Here is a 15,606-nt window from a genome sequence, read left to right as displayed (position 1 = left end):
ATTGGTGATGGAGGGACTGAATGCTTATGGACACAAACCATAGAAATGATACAGCACAGAAGGGTGCCATTTGGCCCATCTCATCCACACCAGCCCAATGACACTGGATGACTTTCTCGTCCCATCTTCCCCCATACGGCCCATAGCCCCAGTTACAGCCATTAAGATGTGGATCCAGGAACATTTTAAAAGCGTTTAGGTGGAAGCGGTGCAAATCAAGCAGGCCGGTTTGCCATGGATAGTGTCAAACTTCGAGTGTTGTTGGAGCTACACTCATACCCAAAAGTGGGGAGTATTCCATTGTCCTCTTGGACAGGCTTTGGGGAGTCAGGAGGTGAGTTACTTAATGCCGAATTCCTAGCCCCTCTCTGCTAATGCTCTTGCATGTCAGAGGAAGGAGTAATGATTTAGCCTGTCTTGATGGTGATAGTCATTGCCTGGTACTTTCTTGGCACAAGTGTTATCTGTCAGCTTATGCCTGGATATTCTCTAGGTTTTGCTATAGTGGCTACTTAAGTATGGTACAGGTCATGAATTCAACAAGATGTGGCATTTTCAAGGCCTTTTAAGTGAGTCAGACAGCATTAGAGGTTCAAATTTTCCTTAGTTCACTGATTGCTCGTTAATTCCAGTCTGCAGAGACTTCAACAGATGCCCCTTGTGCAATCAATGACAGCAACTTGTGCATTTAACTGCACATGTGCACCTTCCAGATGTTATTGCCAGCTTCAGTGGTATAATGTACATGAGTACTGCTAATTACTGCTGCAAAGTCTGGGCCTGTATCTATCTAAAATCACTTAAATGTAAAGATGGGAGAAGCCAGGATTGTATATCTTCAGGCAGCAGTTGTTAAGGGTGTTGAAAATTGAGGGATTCAATTGAGCAACTATGAAGAAAACACTTGCATCCTCTGGCAAGTGGGTCAGTACACAGAGGTCATGGATTTACTGTAATTGACAAGAGAATCAGGGAAAATGGGACATTCGTCAGGGTTTTTTTTTGGATTCATTCACAGGATCTGGGTATCACTGGCCATCCCTAATTTCCAGAGGACACTTAAAAGTCAGCCACATTGCTGTGGACCTAGAGTCACATGTAGGCCAGACCAGCTAAGGATAGTAAATTTCCTTCCCTAAGGGACATTAAAAGGTTTTCTTGACAACCGATGCCAGTTTTGTGGTCATTATTTGACTCCTGATTCCAGATTTTTATGGAATTCAAATTCCACCATCTGCCATGGTGGGATTTGAGCTCAGGTCCTCAAAACATTACCTCGTTGTTAAGATCTTAAACAAATTACCTGAAAGAGTGATCAAATCAGCCATCGTAGGAAATTTGCTGCTTTTATTTTTGATCTTGGTCTATTTAAATTTGTGTGCCGGAGAGGTAGGGTGACTTGTTCACTGCCTGACTGTGCAGTCCAGCTCTTAAATTGCACCGTTATACAGTTCAGCTACACATGCACAGTTAATCGTTTAAATACATCATTAATCTCTGGAGACTTGGACGATCCTGAATAAATGTAATGGGTACAAGAATAAGTCACCCTTTATGTCAGATGTGGAATGCATGTTGGAGCACTTCTGCCAGTGAGCAGCTCTCTCCGTTAGACACTGCGGTGTTTAAACACAGGAAGACAGTGAATAAGATGTGTTTGTTTTTCATGGAATTCTCTAACACCTGTGACTAAAGGAGCTATGCAAGAGATGTTTTTAAACCCTCTGTGTACCCTAGAGTGAACTGCTTGTTGGTGCAGCTTGAGGTTGCAATTCAAATGGTGTAATTAGCACTAATGTATCTGACTTGAGGTATGCACTGAATCCCAGCGATGTATTCTCAGATTGGAGCCATCATTGCAGCCGATAAGTTTTAATGCCACTCATTACATTCGCTGAATAATTTGCTTTGAGTCCCTTGTTGGACAATGCCATTTCAAAGTCACATCACCAATGAGACCCAAACAATCAGCAGTAAATTACAGTGCAACGAAAGGAAATTTGTTTTTATTGGAGAAATCTTTGTCCCTGGTGTTGACCAAGTCCTCCTATCCCTCTGGTGCCCACTAGTGGTAGGAGGCTTCACTTTGAATCTGCAGGTTCCTTTCCCAGTAACACAGGGCACGCACACAGGTACAGAAAAGAGGGAAGCTTTCATTCTGAATAACCACCTTCCCCACAGGCTTACCCTCACTGGATATGTTGACGGTGTCTTGGCGAGGTCCAGGAAGAGATTCTTTCATGTTAACCTCACCCACACCCCCACCCTCGTGCCCATCAAGTTGCCAAAGATCTGTAGCAGCAACGTGGAAGCGTAGGCTGAAATAGACAAACTGTCCATTCAAATCTGCATTATAGTTATTACTATACTTTACTCACTGCCTCCTGCTCCCTTTTAAGTATTTATCCACTTCCCTTTTCTGAAGTTAATTGAATATGTTCCCAGAACCCTTTCAGGCAGCACTTTTCCAAATCACGATAATTCACGACATTTTTGTTCTTGATGTTGATTAAATATGCTCCTCTAGTTATTGACACCCCCTGCCATTAGAAACAGTTCCTCCCCATCTACTCTTAAAGTGCCTCGCAGCTTTGAATGCCTTGATTAAATCTCTCTGTAATCATCTCCATTCCGGAGCAAACCATTCTAGAGCGAGCACTCCCATCTTCTTTAGTGTCCCTAATTAACTGAATTGCCTCCTGGTTTCATTCACAAATGTTTGTACTTGGACAGAAATGTATCATTCGTTGACCTTTTCAACATCTTCCTGGGGTCAACTATCTAAGACTGAGGAGAAGTTTCTCTATGGAAATTTGTGAATCTGGAATTCTCTACCATCCATCCCGTAGGACTGTATCTCCGCCAATGTCTGTAACAAAAAAAATGAGATTTTTTGTTTTTTGGATCCTTAAAGGAAGGAATACAATTAGGGACAGTGCAGGAAGGTGGAGTTGATGGAGAAAATTAGCTATGAGCTTGTAGAGATGGTGGGGCTGCATTCCTGCTCCTATTTTTCATGTTTCTGTTCTTTTCCTGACAGGACAAAGATGGAGACAGCAATTCGATATGTTTGGCTGAAAAATCATTGGAGATGTTACCAGAGCAACAGAGCTTGGAGGGAGAGGAAGATGCCCCTGGGGGGGATCCCACAATCGGAGGCTACCCCTGCAGTCAATGTGATCGGATTCTCATGTCCCTGCAAGGCTTGCGTTCCCATGAAAGGAGTCACACAGCTTCGGCACTGTTTAGTCGTGAAGGCAAACATCACTGCCAGTACTGTTTGTTTGTCACTGCTTTCCGGCAGAAGTAAGTGAATGGGAGAGGTTATATTTCACTACGACTATGCAGTAAGAACACAGACCATCAGGCCCAAAGGTGTTAATGCTTCTGCTGAGTTTCAGCGCAACTAGTGGAACTGCCTGAACTAGGGCTGAAATTGTGGTAGGATGATTTTTCACCAGGCAAGTTGAAAATACCACAGTTGCTGTACTGTTAGACTGAAGTGGGCTCTGATGTGTTTACTTTTAGCTCTTGAATGTGAGTTGATTTCTTGAGTGAGAATTGATAACTTGGCACAACTGTATTTATGTAATTCATCATTTATCTACAATATATAACTTCTTTTAAAGCTCTGCTATACCAATCCTCAAATCCTCACTTTAGGCACCTTTTACCTTTTTTAACAGCCCAGCAATTTCATTTATGTAGCGCCGTAATCCAGTAAAATAAGAACATATGACCCTTAGCCATGTAAGCGTCTGTAAAGACAGGTGACCGAAAGGTAGTTCAAAGGGTTTTTTTTAGGAGCATCTCAAAGGAACAGACATGATGAGATGTAGAGAGGGAACACCTGAACCTCTGACAGCCAGAGTACCAATTATCAGGGATAACAAGGTGTAGAGCTGGATGAACACAGCAGGCCAAGCAACATCAGAGGAGCAGGAAAGCTGACGTTTCAGGCGTAGACACTTCTTCAGAAATGGGGGTGGTGGGGCGGGGGGAGTGGAAAGTGGGTTCTGAAATAAATAGGGAGAGAGGGGGAGGCAGATGGAAGATGGATAAAGGAGAAGATAGGCGTAGAGGAGACAAACGGGTCAAAGAGGCAGGAATGGAGCCAGTAAAGGTGAGTGTAGGTGGGGAGTTAAGGAGGGGACAGGTCAGTCCAGGGAGGATGGACAGGTCAAGGGTGCAGGATGAGGCTAGTAAATGGGAGATAGGGGCTGGGGCTTGAGGTATGAGGAAGGTAATAGGTCAGAGAAAGGACAGGTTAGGGAGGCAGGGACGAGCTGGGCTGGTTTTGGGGTACGGTGGGGGTGGGGGAGATTTTGAAGCTTGTGAAGTCCCCATTGATACCATTGGGCTTGTTTGTTCCCAAGTGGAATATGAAGTGCTGTTCCTACAACCATTGGGTGGCATCGTTGTGGCACCGCAAGAGGCCTAGGATGGACATGTCGTCTGAGGAATGGGAGGGGGAGTTGAAATGGTTTGAGACTGGGAGATGCAGTTGTTTAGTGTGAACTGAGCATGGGTGTATCAGGGAACTAGTTTCTGATTGTTTACATGTTTTTATTTTGCATCACTGGCTGATATTAGATGAGTCTAGGCTTAGAACAAAGAACAATACAGCCAGGAACAGGCCCTCCAAGCCTACACCGACAGATTTTGCCCTTCCATACTAAAATCTTTTTCACTTGCAGGATCCATATCTCTCTATCCTCTTCCAATTTGTATATTAGCCCAGGTGCTGCCTGTATGCTGCTATTGTGTATGCTTCTAACATTTCCTTGGGCAACATGTTCCAGGCACTCACGACCCTTTGTGTGAAAAACCTGCCTCGCACATTTCTTTTAAACTCCACCCCCCACCCCTGCACCTTAAAGCTATGTCCCCTAGCAATTGATGCCCCCCCCCCCCCCCCCCCCCCCCCCCCCCCCCAAACACTGGCCACCTTAGGCTTTGCAGTGAAAATAAACCCAGTCTATTCAACCTTCCTTCATAGTAAAATCCCTCAAACTTGGCAACATCCTAGTAAACCTTTTCTGTATCCTCTCCAAAACATCCACATCCTTTTGGTAGTGCGGTGACCTGAACTGTGCACAAAATTCCAAATGTGGCATATCTAAAGTTCTAGAAAGCTGCAACATAACTCGTCTATCCTCATATTCAGTGCCTGCTCCAGTGAAGGCAAGCAAGACACAGGTGTTTTTTTGACTATCTTTTCTACCTACACTGCTACCTTCAGTGATCTATGGACCTGCACACCCAGATCCCTCTGCATACTCCTAAGGATTCTGCCATTCTTCAAATAAGTTTCACCTGTACTTGATCTTCCTAAAGATCTCACCTGACATTTGTCATTTAGGGTGGCGCAGTGGCTCAGTGGTTAGCACTGCTGCCTCTTCTCACTAGACACCCGGGTTCGATTCCACCCTCAGGCGACTGTCTGTGTGGAGTTTGCATATTCTCCCCGTGTCTGCATGGATTTCCTCTGGATGCTCTGGTTCCCTCCCAAAGTCTAAAGATGTGCAGGTTATGTGGATTGGCCGTGCTAAATTGCCTGTAGTGTTCAGAGATGTGTAGATTAGGTGGGTTATAGGGGATGGGTTTGGGTGGGATGCTGTCAGGATTGGTGTGGACATGTTGGGCTGAAGAGCCTGTTTCCACACTGTAGGAATTCTCAATGCCATATGCCGTTTTTCTGCCCATGCCTCATCAGAGTCCTTTTGATGGCATTGAGGGCCCAATCATATTGTTTCTATCAACCTTTGCTTGTACAGATAAATGATCCATTCTTTCAAGGGGAGCGAATATCTATGCAAGATTTGTTAGCGGGTAGGTCCATCTTTGATGCTCCTCAGACCCATTCCTAATTGGAAGTGACAAATATGTTGAAGTGATTCCTTAAATCATCTCCTTGGTGGTATGTGGCTTTGTCACTTCTCAGAACACTCAAATCATCTATTTCACATTTGGCCTGACTTCCACCCAACACTTCCCCATAATACTGTGGCTGAGGGCACAAACTGAGTGGCAAAATAGTAGGCTGATTTTGGTCCTGTCCTTTTTGTGATGATTATTGTTGGAGTGTGACTCCTTTACCCCTTAGTAAAGATATACCCAAGATCAGCAAAATGTGAAGCACAACGAAAGAAAGCTGTATCGAGCATCAGTAAGACATGAACTAACCGAAACCAAAATGGGAGGGTGTTTTGAGAATATTTTAGGATCAACTCCAACTTGTCATCAAGAGTTGTAAAGGCACTCTGTTTCAAATCATTAGAATAAACTTAAATATAACTTCAATTTCTAAAGCTTTAGGTGTTACTTATCATACTGGCTAATTGATAACCTGTAATGTTAATTGTCTACTTATTTTTAACACGTTTAGATTTTTGTTTCTCCTTTTTGACTGTAGTTTCAACCCTCAGCTTTGATTCTACATTGACGCTCGTATTCCACTCATTGTGTTTGCTTTTGACCCAGCGCTTTTACCTTTAACTGGGCTGTTCAATAAGCATATTCATTATATTACCTACTTATGAAGGGCTGGAGAGAGTAATTTTAAGGAGAGGAGAGTTAATGATGAACTCTCCTGCACCTGTCGACTAATTTTCTTTTGGAATTTTATTGTTTAAATTGCCACAAGGCAATACTTTAGTGACAGTTGACCTCGCACATAAATTTAAAATTAGTGCCCATTTCTGCTCCTCAGTTCTGTTGCCCTTTTGATGGGTTTTACTGCTCTTTTCGACTAAGATGATGTTGGACTCACCCAAAGGAGTAACTTGATGCATGCAGACCATCCACCGCTTCATAGTGGTTACAGCACAGTGAGGGAGGCTATTTGATCCATCATATCTGTCTGGCTCTTTGGAAGAGCAAGTCTCTCTCACCTGTGTTTCCCTGCAGTGCGACAAGTTTGCCTTCACTTTCAGTAATTATCCATTTCTTTTTTGAAGCCTTTGGTTGATGCTACCTTGAGCTTTTTCAGGCTGATGCATTCCATGAAAAGACCCTGTCTGCTCCCTCAATGAAAATATTTTCCGTCATGTCCGCATCGCTTCTTAAATGCGTGCCTTCTAATCCTCAATTATTTAACCAACAGAGCAATTCCTTCATCAAAACCCCTCATGATCTTAAATATCTCCATCAGATTTCCTCAATCCTTTTTCAGCAATTTTAGCAATTTCAGCAATCCTTTGTAAAGCCCCAATTCTTCAATCTTAAACATGTAACTGAAGTTTGTCATCTCTGAAATCGTTCTTCCTGCTCTTTCTCTCATGCTTTTACATCCTTCCCAAATTGGACTTGCCACACCAGTTGAAGCTGAACTGAACACTTTATCAAGTTTACCCTAATATCCCCCTCTCCTTTTTCCTTTTTGATATTGTAAAACTATCTCAATACAATAACTAACCTGTCTTTTCTAAGCCAGGAATGTCAGGTTGCCAGCTGAGGTCATTAATGTTTTCCTCCAATTCAATCATGCCTCTTTTTCTAACTTCCCAGCTTGGAACGCCACATGCAGAACCAACATGGACACCAAAAACCATTCAGATGCAAACTTTGCTCATTTAAGACTGCCTTTATTAGTGGCCTCAAGAGCCATATACAGAGAGCTCATGCTGGTGAGATTGCTTTTTAATATACAGTATATATTGCATACATATATATGTGTTGCTGAAATGTGTTCAGTGGGAGATTAGTAACAGATTCAAGTAAGCAAATAATTTGCATTCATTTAAAAGTAATTAGATTTTAAAACAGAATACTGTCAGGGTAAGGATGGTGAGTGATATATAAGTGCCTGTACAGTGAGAAAATGCAATGATGTGTTGTGTAAAGCATCTGATGTATTTTTACAACTGTTATGCATTTACATTTTTGCATACATCTAAATAGCAGAAAAAATTCAGGCTGCATAATTCTTTAAATTTCCATTTCACTGTGTATTTGAATGAAACATTTTACGGAAGACTCGTTCTTTCATGCCAGTCTCTTAAACTGGTAATAGAAGACAAACTTGTGATCTTCAACATTATGTATGGTTTTAAATATCAGCGGTGCTTCCTGCCATCTTTCAGTTCATAATGTATAAAAGCAATTGGACAGGATTTATATCTCTGGTGTGATGGCCAGACAGAAAAGCAATTTCAGGAATTAGGACGTTGTGTTCTGGTGATCTGGCATAGGAGCTTTCAATTCCCATATACTTCGGGACCAGCATTTAATATACATAAAATGTACAAGTGTTTAAATGCTTAACCAAGCTGGTAAGACTGCAATCAGTACATTTTGTTGAATTTAAGCAAGAGATTCTTAAACCCTGAAATTTCCTCCCAACCCCTCTCCTTTTAAGGCATCCTTAAAACTTAGCCTTTTGACAAAGCTTTTGGTTAGCTGTCTTTGTATCTCGTGGCTTGTTCACAATTTTTGTTTTATGATCACAAACAGAAATTGCTGGTAAAGCTCAGCAGATCTGGCAGCATCTATGAAGAAAAAAAAAATCAGAGTTCACATTTGAGGTCCCGTGATCCTTCCTCAGTTCTGGTCACCGGACCCGAAACGCATCCACACTTCCTTCGGTTTTTATTTTGTTTTATGATGATGCTTTGGAGCATCATGCAGTGTTTTATGATGTTATTATGAAAAGTCACTTACTTTCTCAAACTATAAGTTAATAACTTGATTTAGGTTTACTCTTTCCTGGACTGAATCCTCCACCCCACCCCAGTCAACCTGTTCAGAGATGTTGCACACCTCTGGAACAGGTGGGATTTGAATTCAGGTCTCTCAGTTCAGGAATAAGGATACTACCACTGTACCACGAGAGGACCTGTATACTATCTCCTTAAATGATGCAGCACAAAAGGAGGTCATTCAGCCTGTCATGTCTGTGATACCCTCTTTACAGTGCCATCCAGTTATTTGCACTCGTCCCTGCTCCTCAACTTAGCCCTACAAATTGATCCAATTTCCTTTGAATGTTTGACTTATTGACTTTGCTTCAACCTTTCAGATTGTAATAACACACCAGTGTTTTAAACACCAAAAGTGTTTCCTAATCTCCCTATGGCCCCTACGCCAATTAGGGATATGGTTGTCTACTGGTTATGTTTTGGATTAATAATCCCGAAGCCTGATGTAATGAACCAGAGACAAGAGTTCAAATCCCACCACATCAAGTGTGACATTTAAATTCAATTAACAAAATAAATCTGCAAGATATAATGAAATGAGTAGATTTTCTTCAAACTCATCTGGCTTGCTGTTCATCGTGGTACAAAGTCTCTTGTTCTTACCTGGTCTGCCTTACGTGTGACTCCAGGCACAAGCAATGTTGGTCATTCTGAACTGGCCTCTGAAATGGCATGGCAAGCTGTTCAGTTGTACCAAACTGCATTTTTTTTGTGACAGCCCAAGAAGGCAGTTAACCATCACCTTTCTTCAGGGCACGGAGGGATGAGCAAATTAATGCTTCTCTTGTCCACATCATTCTCCTCCCACCAAAAATCAAATAGATATGTTTAAAAACACACAGCTTTCTATTTGTTTAAAACATTTTCCTAATGTTGTCTTCAGACTGATTGGAACCCCCATTCGATTGACCTTGTTTTAATGAATCCTCTGGTGACTGATTTGCTTGTGACTACCCTGCTTAGGCTAACTACCAGAATTGTTATCCCTAATAGCATAGTGAGGATTTTTCTTTCATTGATATAGCCCCTTCCCCATCTTTTGCACTGTTCCCTCTGATCCTAATCACTATCTTTAACAGGCAAACAGTGCTGGTCACCCCCCTGTCACCATAGCCCTGATTGCTATTACGTCACCATTGGCAGCCATGCCTACTGCTGTTCCCTGGACCTTGAACTCTGGCATACATTCCCACCCATCCCTTTTTTTGTAGTTTCTTGTTAGAACTCGTTTCTTTGCCCAAGGTTTTAGTCACCGGTCCTAAATTTCTCTAAGTATCTCAGTCTCAAGAATTAATGCTCCTGTGGAAGCACCTTTGAGATTTTACTCAAGGTGCTATGTGAATACAGGCTCTGGTTCAGCTTGCTTAAATAGTAGTAAGCATGTTTCAAGAAATTTTAAGCAGCTGTTCACGTTTACCCACCATTAAATGTATACTCCCACAATCCAGTCTGACTCGAGAACTCATGTCACTTGTACGGTTTTTCTGGCTGAATCAAAGTAGTGGTCACTTTCGACTTTGTGTTAATGTGATCACCTTTTGGATCCAGACAGTTTTCTCCTCTACTTTTGTTTGAAAGAAGAATAATAACTATCTTTTCCCATGCACTTAAAATAGGGATTAAGTGAACCCTGCTTATTTGCGCCCACTAAAACTCAACACTGGGGCAGTCAGTGAATAATCATCTAAAATGAACTCTTCAGAACTTAACTTCAGAGTACAAAAGCCAAATACTGTGGATTTTGGAAATGTGAAACAAAAAACAGAAAATGCTGGCACTAGCAAGTTAGACTGCACCCCTGGAGAGAGAAAAAACATCGCATTTTTATGACTTGAATCCTGAAAAGAAGTCACAGATCTAAAACACCACCTCTCTTTCCACCACCACCGATACTGGCAGATCTGCATATTTACAGCATTTTCCGTTTCTTTTTCGTTGCCTAGGATTATAGAGAAAGCTAAGAATAATTGAATCTACATGGAGCAATTTTAAGGATACTGTTACACTTCAGTCCGATATTGTACCCAGGGACTACCTGGTTCAGACCACTGAGTATTGTGAATGGCTGAAAGCTGCTATTCATTTAAAAATATCCACTGTAAATACCGGGAACAATATCTCTCAAATTAGGAGACCTGATTCTGTTGAGAAGTTGGTTGGGAGAAGAAGAAAATTCTATTGTACAAGTTGGAGCAGTAATTACCAACTGAAGGTTTAAAAAACCAATTTTTGCTGACTGGCTGTTCGAATAGAATGAAGCATGAACGTCTCGTGCATTTCTGGAAATGGATCTATTCAATATTGAGATTGGACACCGTTTTGCAATAAAACAAAAAAAGTGAAGTCACTTATTCACCAAAGATTACCGTATCTATCTTGTAAAAAAATAAATTTGGAAGTGAAGGGCAATGCTTTGCAGCTTTATGCAGCTGTAGCATTTTTTTTTCCAATTTGCTTAGCAATTGCAGCCGTCATTTTTAAATGCTGGAACAGTTTTTAACGTTTCCCTTAAACAGTTTTTTTCGAGACAGTAGACGTTCCAGTTTGGCATCTCACAGCAGTGGATTAATGAGCTCACTCAGTTTTCAGCTGTAATAGAACCACATTACAAAGGAACATCATGCCCATTAAACCCATCATTTTATCACTGCTTTACCCAATTAATTCTTTGTGTGCCGCCCAAGCACTATTATGTAGTGTTTTGTAATTTGTTTCATATTTCATCTTGATGGCCTGCAATTTATGAACTTAATTTGTGGTGAGATTTGGTGATAAAATTTTTAATTTTTTATTAGATCTACATACAATCAGAGCTGTGCTTTGCTCAGTTGTACGGCTTGATCTTTGATTATCCCTTTGTATTTGTCTGCTCATGTTTGACATACACTTGAATTTGTTAACCACCAGTTTTAAATTATGCACATTTTTACAAGTTGGATAAGTCATCGTGAACTGTAAGTAGAATGTGCATTTCAAAAGTTAGATTTAAATTGTTATTTTTAGAAAAGAAGTCTTTAAACATTTAAATGTCATAAAGTTTCTATTATTAACTCACCCTGTTGCATATAAAATCATCTGAAGGTTCTTAACTGGTGTCAAAAATTTTCTAAATTTGCATATATTATCAATTCGATGCAAATAATTAATGCTGACAACGACCAAAACAAAATACAGTGGGACATAATTTCCAATTATTTGCTCTTCCTGAAAATTCATTAAGTTCAACAGATTAAAAAAAATGATGGAATATAATGGGATAGTAAGAATAGGAAAGTCACTTATAACTTTGAGGGTGCAAGTCCAGGTGGGATAGAACAAAGTGATCTCAAAAGTAGGAGTACATCAATCACAGAGTTGCATTTAAGATTAGAAGCCTTTTTTTTAAAGAAGCAAACAAAGTTGCAAGCGTTATTCCTAGAGAAATAGAATTGAAGGGGATTCATTGAAAATCATGCAGTCTGGTTTCCATATTGAAAAGGAGGATATCACCCTGGAAAAGATGCAGGGAAAATTTACAAAGGTGATACCAGAAATGCATGGATATACTTCCAGAAAGAGATTGACAGGCTGAGTCCCTTTTGCCTTGGGGTTAAAAAAAGGCTCAGGGAGTGATCTAATAGAGATCCTATAAACAATGAAAAGTTTTTATAGTCAATACAGAGATGATGTTTCTTTTCGGTGGAGAAGTAGTAATTATTAGAAGATTGTCACCATGAAGTCTAGTATAAATATTCAGAAGAAATTTGAGTGGTGAGAATAAGGAACTCACTGCCATAGGGAGTGGTCAAAGTAAACAGTAAAGATGTAGTTGAGAAACTAAATAAGAAACTAAACAAATGAGGGTCAAACAAATAGATAATTATGATGGGAGATTTGGATGAGAGGAAGGGTGTAGGCTTGAGTGGACCATTAACACACTGATGGATTCGTTAGGCCGAGTGGCCTGTTTCTGTGCCAGACACAATAAGCTATTAATACTTATATGTGATATACTGTTAATTATTGTAAATCTAAATACTTATGATCTCAAAGTAGCTTGAGATTGCATTGTGCAGACTGTCATTATCAGTTTTAAAAAGAGTACATTTGTTTCCTCTTAATTGTGTTGAGTGACTAATGGGCGATTCCATTTGTTGTGTTTTAAAATTGGTATTAAAATCTAATGTCAGTTTCTGGCTTATTAGTGAGCTTAACCTATCTGTACCTTGAGCTGTTTTTCAAACCAGGATTTCCTCCAGATGTTGCTACTCTGACTCCAACAAGAGCAATCTTCTATTTTTTTTTAAATGAAAAGAATGTCTAATCTGCAATGGAGGGAGTGTGCATGAAGTAAAGAATCAGTGAAATACAGCACCACACAAAGATAGTTAGGGGTAGAAGAATATATAGTGCCATTTAATGTGTAATGTTTGAGGTGCTTCAGAAGCATGTTATTAGACGTATTTTGACACAATGTGATACTTGAACATGTGACCTTCCTAAATCATGATGCCAGAACCGAAACCAGGCCAGCTGAAAACAGACCAGCTGGGGTCCAACCAGACATTTTGGTTTTTTGATTAGGTATTCTTTAATAATAAAGACTACAATTTCTTAACTTGTCCTGGCACCTTTTGTAATATTTTTCTGTAAATGTTTCCAGTCCCCTTTGTTCCTGTATCCAAAATGTTCCCATTTGGCTCGCACTGCCAATTTGCAAATCTTACTGCACCTTTGTAGTGCCTCTGTCAGACCAGCTCACTGATGATTCAAAACAGACAAACCAATGGGATTATTGTATATCAACAGTAGTTTTATTCAATCACATTTGATACCACTTCAGTGATTATTAACCAGTTCTCAAACCTTTACATTCTCAGTTCTAATGATTAATCTTCATTAAAGCACATCAGAAGCTTGCTTTAATCAATTACAACGCTATTGACAATGTTTAGTTCAGCCAGAAACTCTTTCATCTTTTGGAAAAGTCCTGATCCATTTTAGTTAGGTTTTGTTGGTGTGATGAGAGGAATTGGGGTTTCTCCCCTTCAGGCACAGAGTTTTAAAGGAGCTTTGAGAGGTCTTCACAGTTGTGTTCTGATTTGATAAATTGATTTAAGGAGAGGCTGCTTCCATGCATGGGAAGATGGGCAAACTGAGGAGACTGATTTACCGCAGTTGGTATAAACTACTCAGGGCAAATAAGAATGTTATGTGGTGAGTTGTTGTCCTCTTAAATGCACTACCTGAAAGGGCATTGGAAGAAGGTTCAATTGTAACTTTTAAACACTTGAAAGGAAACTTCTTACAGAAATGTGGAAAAGGAGCAGGGCAGCAGGCTTAATTTGAGAACATCAGCTGTAAATAGCCTCCATCTGTGCTGCATGAATGATACCAGAACTGAGAGGCATAGCTATCTGGAGGGACTGTACGGGTTTAGGGCTCCATTTACTAGAGGTGACCACATACAGGCTTTTAAAATTATAAAAAAATTCAGTAGGACCGATTGTAGCAAAGACGCTTCACTTTAGGGGAAATGAAAATCACCAGACATCAGTATAAAATAGTTACTGTCAAATGCATTGTGGAACTCATTACCAACAGGGGGTGAATAGTTGTCAGTGCAAATACAGGAGAATTGAATCGATTCATAAAGGGGAAAGAAATAGAAAGCCATGTTGTTGGGATGTGACTAAGAGTTGGGAAGATGCTCATGGAGTATGGACCAGGTGTGCTTGTTTGGATGCTGAATGTTCTCTATACCTGAAGGAATATGACTTGTATGATGTCAGTAAGAAAGGAAGATGTGACACACAAAATCCTCCATTCATCAATTTGGATAAAGATAGAAACTAGAGAAAAATTTCTATATATTTGTTAATCTGCAAGTTATTAATTAATGAGGATGCAGTGGATCTACCTTGGAAATGCTTTTGCATTCTTAGAGCATAGAAAAGTACAGCACAGTACAGGCCCTTCGCCCCCCCGATGTTGTGCCATGGAATATTCCTAATCCAAAAATAAAATAACCCAACTTACATTCCCCTCAATTCACTGCTGTCCATGTGCATGTCCAGCAGTCGTTTAAATGTCACTAATGACTCCGCTTCCACGATTACCACTGGCAAACTATTCCATGCGCTCACAACTCTCTGGGTGAAGAACCTCCCTCTGACGTCTCCTCTATACCTTCCTCCTAACACCTTAAAACTATGACCCTTCGTGGCAGTCAATCCTGCCCTGGGGAAAAGTCTCTGGCTATCGACTCTATCCATGCCCCTCATTACCTTGTACACCTCGATCAGGTCACCTCTCTTCCTCCTCTCCAGAGAGAAAAGTCCGAGCTCAGTCAACCTCTCCTCGTAAGACAAGCCCTCCAGTCCAGGCAGCATCCTGGTAAACATTCTTTGCACCCTCTCCAAAGCCTCCACATCTTTGCTATAATAGGGCATCCAGAACTGGACACAGTATTCCAAGTGTGGCCTCACCAGGGTATTGTAGAGCTGCAGCATAACTTCACGGCTCTTAAACTCGATCTCCCTGTTAATGAAAGCCAAAACACCATATGCTTTCTTAACAACCCTGTCCACTTGGGTGGCAACTTTGAAGGAGCTATGCACTTGAACACCAAGATCCCGCTGTTCCTCCACACTGCCGGGAATCCTGCCTTTAATCCTATATTCAGCATTTAAGTTCGACCTTCTGTTGACTTTTATTTCCCTCACCCAGCTTTTAGTCTATTGCTTGAGACTGAGTATTAATCAACATATGTTTCTATTTCTGCATCATCTTTACCATAATTAATATCCCAGAATGCTTAATGGAGGCATTATGAAATTTAAAAAAAACTGAGATGTGTATGGAAATGTTAAGGCAGATGACCCAAAGCTTGGTCAGAAGGGTAATTTTTGAGGAGTGCCTCAAATGG

General features: G+C 40.7%; 1 protein-coding gene across 6 annotated transcripts in view; it reads left to right on the top strand.

Moving 5' to 3' along the window:
- znf462 (zinc finger protein 462) overlaps nucleotides 1–15,606 on the top strand; it is a 106,806-nt gene that overhangs the window by 74,805 nt on the left and 16,395 nt on the right. For all 6 annotated transcript variants that reach the window (XM_048527768.2, XM_048527767.2, XM_048527766.2 and 3 more), the window contains 2 exons: nucleotides 3,041–3,306; nucleotides 7,510–7,628. In XM_048527768.2, coding sequence (XP_048383725.2) covers nucleotides 3,041–3,306; nucleotides 7,510–7,628 — 385 coding nt within the window. The remainder of the gene's footprint in view (nucleotides 1–3,040; nucleotides 3,307–7,509; nucleotides 7,629–15,606) is intronic.

This window comes from Stegostoma tigrinum, chromosome 3 (genome assembly GCF_030684315.1).
Source record: "Stegostoma tigrinum isolate sSteTig4 chromosome 3, sSteTig4.hap1, whole genome shotgun sequence".
NCBI lineage: Eukaryota > Metazoa > Chordata > Chondrichthyes > Orectolobiformes > Stegostomatidae > Stegostoma > Stegostoma tigrinum.
Note: the sequence above shows the minus strand (reverse complement) of the source record. Positions and strands in the feature narration are given on the sequence as shown.